This window comes from Sinocyclocheilus rhinocerous, unplaced genomic scaffold (genome assembly GCF_001515625.1).
Source record: "Sinocyclocheilus rhinocerous isolate Xijiao unplaced genomic scaffold, SAMN03320098_v1.1 scaffold62, whole genome shotgun sequence".
In the NCBI taxonomy this organism is placed as follows: domain Eukaryota; kingdom Metazoa; phylum Chordata; class Actinopteri; order Cypriniformes; family Cyprinidae; genus Sinocyclocheilus; species Sinocyclocheilus rhinocerous.
This window is the reverse complement of record NW_015656585.1, coordinates 627,707-632,247: the sequence shown is the minus strand read 5'-3', so window position 1 is coordinate 632,247 and position 4,541 is coordinate 627,707. Positions and strand designations below refer to the sequence as shown.

At 35.4% G+C, this 4,541-nt stretch overlaps 1 protein-coding gene across 1 annotated transcript in view; it reads right to left on the bottom strand.

Annotated features, from left to right (window-relative positions):
- The window catches only part of LOC107720252 (monocarboxylate transporter 13-like), an 8,136-nt gene extending 4,510 nt beyond the window's left edge, over positions 1-3,626 (bottom strand). The window contains exons 1-3 of the mRNA XM_016527911.1: positions 3,529-3,626; positions 697-926; positions 416-559 (exon numbers count right to left, since the gene is read on the bottom strand). Coding sequence (XP_016383397.1) covers positions 416-559; positions 697-898 — 346 coding nt within the window. The 5' untranslated portion in view covers positions 899-926; positions 3,529-3,626. The remainder of the gene's footprint in view (positions 1-415; positions 560-696; positions 927-3,528) is intronic.
- Positions 3,627-4,541: the final 915 nt, after the last annotated feature.

Sequence of the window (4,541 nt, the reverse complement as noted above, 5' to 3'; positions counted from 1 at the left end):
TACAGCTGCGCATCACAGGAATAAATTACAGTTTAACAGAGATTCACATAGAAAGCAGTTATTTCAAATAGTAAAAATATTTCACAATATTACTGCTTCGCTGTATTTTGGATCAAATAAATGCAGGCTTGGTGAGCAGAAGAGAATTCTTTAAAAACATTAAAAATCTTACTGTTCACAAACTTTTGACTGGTAGTTTATATACATATATATGTGTGTGTACACACACACACACACACACACATATATATATATATATATATATAAACATAAATTAATATAACAATATGATGCCATGTTACTTTCAAGGTATAAGATTTTCATGCCCATGTATTACAAAAAAATCTTGTATTAGTTAAAAAGAGCATTGTGTTCTGCAATTCAGTATTGCATAATTATTGAAAACTAAACTTACCTTGGAGTACACCAATAGACAGATACATCCAAGGCAGGCTGAGGTCCAAAGAGGCGATAATCATTCCCGAGGTAGCCAGAAGCCCTCCGATTATGATAACAGCGCGCTGGGACAGGCGCATACTGAGAGCACTGGCCAGAGGAGCTAAACAGATGAGAAAAACACGTCTCACTATGCAGGGCTGGTGTCAGTTTCTGACAATTTGTTATACCTGTTCTGAGAGTATTTATACAATTTCTGTTGATAACAATAAGGAAAAGTACATAAAAAGCATTCCTCACCTCCTAAATGAAACACAGCAATAGTGCTTGAGGTCACCCATGAGGTAGTACTGTTAAGGACATCATAGTGACTTTGGATTTCAAGGAAAAACAGACCAAAGTTTTTAAAAACAGCAGCGGTGAGGCCCATGATGAAGAAGGCCGAGGTGACCACGACCCAGCCATAGCCGCCATCCGGTGGGTCGCTCAAGCACCTCTCCATGCTGAGTCCACCAGTCGGCTCTCACCTTCTGTAAAATATCATCGCAGATTTTCTTTTACCAGTGTTATTTTAGTATCATTTATGCACTGCTATAGTGTTTATTCATATTTTGAATTAGCTTTTATTTATATATTTTCTGTTTCATTTTACAGTTTTAATAATCTTATGTGCTTGTGTAGCTTTCTTTTTTTTATATTAACACTTCGGTTTAGCTTTAATATACTTATATTTTACATCTTGTTTTTGGAATTTAACCACTGATCTATATATCTCTATTACAGATCAGTGACTTCATTTCAAATTCACTTAAATTTGATTTATTTTGGTTAGTTGCCAAGGCAATATTTAAAATTTAAAAGTGAAAGTTTTTTTTATTTCTTTCATTTCAGCTTCATTTCGATTACCAAAATGATTTTTAATAGGTTTAGTTAACAATAACAACACTGACCTATACACCACCATTCAAATTTGGGGCTGGTGAGATTTTTTTAATACATTTTGATGGCTGCTTAATATTTTTTTTGTAGAAACTTTGATACATTTTTGTTTTTCAGAATTATTGGATGAATAGAAAGTTCAAAAGAAAAGCATTTAAATATTTCATAACATTACACATTTCTTTACCATCACTTTCAAACAATTTAATGCATCCTTACTGAAAAAATTTACTAATTTCTTTCTTTAAAAAAAAAAAAAAAATTATACTGATCCCAAAACTTTTGAATGGTTATGTATATACACAATATTGTATCTAAAATGTTTCAACAAAATAATACTGAAATTATTTTTTTTAGAATGTCATAATTTAGATTCTTTTTTTGTACCTTTGGTAGTTGAAATCAACATGAAAAACCATTTGCAATGCATCTGCGTCAGCACCTTTTCAGCCCGTTTCACATCTTACTATGCAAATTAGCATTGTGACCAAAAAACAAAAAAACAAACAAAAGTCCAACATTTGAAGAGTGCATAAAACGGTTTAAAATAACCAAAACAATTCTAGCTGCTAAACACTTATTCAAAACCTATCAGCTCTTCGAAACAGCACTAAGAAGCACAAGCAGTAACCAAGAAGAAAGATCTAACTGGAACAACTGCTGACAATGGAACTATGTAGCAAGTGCCAGAAATCATAAGATCTTGTGCGTCAACAGCATGACCCACAATGCCTGCTCCATTGCCCAGCCCTGCCTGATGTGATCATGGACTAAGCCAGTCCTTCACTGCCATTGACTTTACGCCACTAGCAGCAGACAAACATACTCATGTTTCAACATCGTTCATGACAGCTTTGTCCTTGACTTGTTCTCTAACCCATAATACAGCTTGACGTATTAAAGAAACTATCAAGCTGTCAGCAGCCTCCAAACACATACAGAACCATGTGGTTTCCAAATAAAAGGTTACTTAATATCATTCAATTGAATCCATTCATGAGGTAGGAATGTGAGCATCTTCACCTTTCAAAACAACTTGCTTCCCTGCTGACAGAATCGGAGTCTCATCTTTTAATCCACTCAGTTCTATTACTGTATGGATCTGTGTTAATGCAGACTCTGACAGTATCTATAGGTTTGGGTGTAAAGAGTAAATACAGGCACTCCTGAGGTTTAAAGGCAAAAGATCCATGTTTCATCATGTGTCTGCTCTGCACTATTGTTGCATACATCCAACCTGTCAGGAACCTGTCTGCATCAGCATCTAGTTGTTGCATGCTGAATCACTGTCTTCTATCGAGTTGTGTTTAGCAATTCCATTGTTTATAAAGAACAATTACGTAACATTGGCAGAAAAATGACATTTATATTAATTAAACCAGGCAGGCAACAAACTGTTTAATTAGCCTATGTTTAATAAAGTGCAGTAATTTTCAGTTTAGAGAATAACTGCCAATATTCATTGTTAAATCACTTAATGACAATTTATTTTGTATTTACAAGTGCACTGGAATTACACAGCACTGTCGAAAATCACAGGAAATAAAATCGAATCATAAGTTCCATTAAATATTACAGGACGCAAAGTTAACTTCATTAAAAATTACAATAATTTGATATTTTTTGCTATAACTGTTGCTTAAACAAGTGGATACAATAAAACCACACTGACATATAGTCATTGTGTTATTTTAGTTTTAGGTCCATATAGTTTATATACATTTTTATTTCAGTTTTAGTTTTAATTATTTTAGTAGCCTACATCAATGATGTTTCCTTGGCATTTTTATGTTTTTTTTTTAGCTATAATAACCCTGACTAAGACTCTCTCTTAGCTCTATAATGAAGGTAGATTTGATTTGAAAGACTGAATGTTGTTCTCAGGACAGGAGTAACGTATTCTTCAGGAATATCAAGGAAGTGTATACTGGTGTGCTATTATATACATAAATGGACATTTAAAAATAAACCCAAATATTCACTGGACTAAAACGTGTGGCAACAAACCCGGTTCCCTATACATTCTGCATATTATTTACTGCATTGTTTATCATATGCCACAGTGTTTGTGAACTCTTATTGATCGTTTTCCGGCTGCTTTTCTGCTAGAGAATTCTCTATCAAGGATTAATGATGTACGTGCTTTCGGTAAATAAAATCCTGCTCTACATCTATGTTAGGGAAATTACTTACGCCAGAGGTGCGACCAGCCTGTTCTCTTGTCCTGTCCTCGGTCAGGTCCTCCTAATGTTGTTCATCGCAGGATGCAGCGCAACATTTAAAGCAGTGTGACGAGTAGTGTTGGGACGTTCTTGAACGATTCGTTCGTTTTGAACGAATCTTTAATGTGACTCGGGAAGAACGAGTCGTCTCGGGGAGTGATTCGTTCAGTCGCGCATCCGCAACATCCTATAGGTTCTGTACTGGAATTAGTCAAGTAGTTCACCTGGTTTGATCAACGTTTGCATAAGTTGTAGACATATTAGGGAAGTAACACGTAACATTTTAATTATATTTTGTTAAAATGAACGAAATGAACGAAATGACTCGAAAAAAGATTCGTTCATTTTGCTGAACGAGACTCAAAGGTCCGAGTCGGTAAAATGATCCGAACTTCCCATCACTAGTGACGAGTCCGCTGATAAAAGCTCTATTTATAAACTCGCAAGACTCTGGCCACACCCCTTCCGACCTCTTGCCCAACGCGCTTCCATATGGCAAGCCGGATGTACATTTATTCCTTTAAAGCAAAGCTTCTAAGAAGTCGCGTGTATGGTAGTCTCAGGACTCGCTCACTGCAACCCTGACACCAGTATTTTAACGATTCATAAAATATTAATCACAGACAGGCCCTGCTATAGAGATGAAGTTTGCTATTGGAGTCATGATTTATGGTAGCATTAAAGCACTCCGTGAGTGTATTAGCACATATGTTGTTTGCTTTTGGAATCTGATAGTGTATCTGAAAGTGCTTGGACCCAGAAATGGTGGACTTAACAAGAAGATTAATTAGCAACAAATCAGTTAATTCCCTATGGACAAGCCCAAAGATGGATAAAAAGGTGCACAGGAAACAAAAACCTTGAAAAAATTATATACGACCAGACACGTGCACACATAGACATAAAAGGGGGCTTGAGCACCTGCCCTTTTTCTTCCTCGAGAGTCTTTTTTTTTTTCTTTTTTGATAAATGAATATATGTATA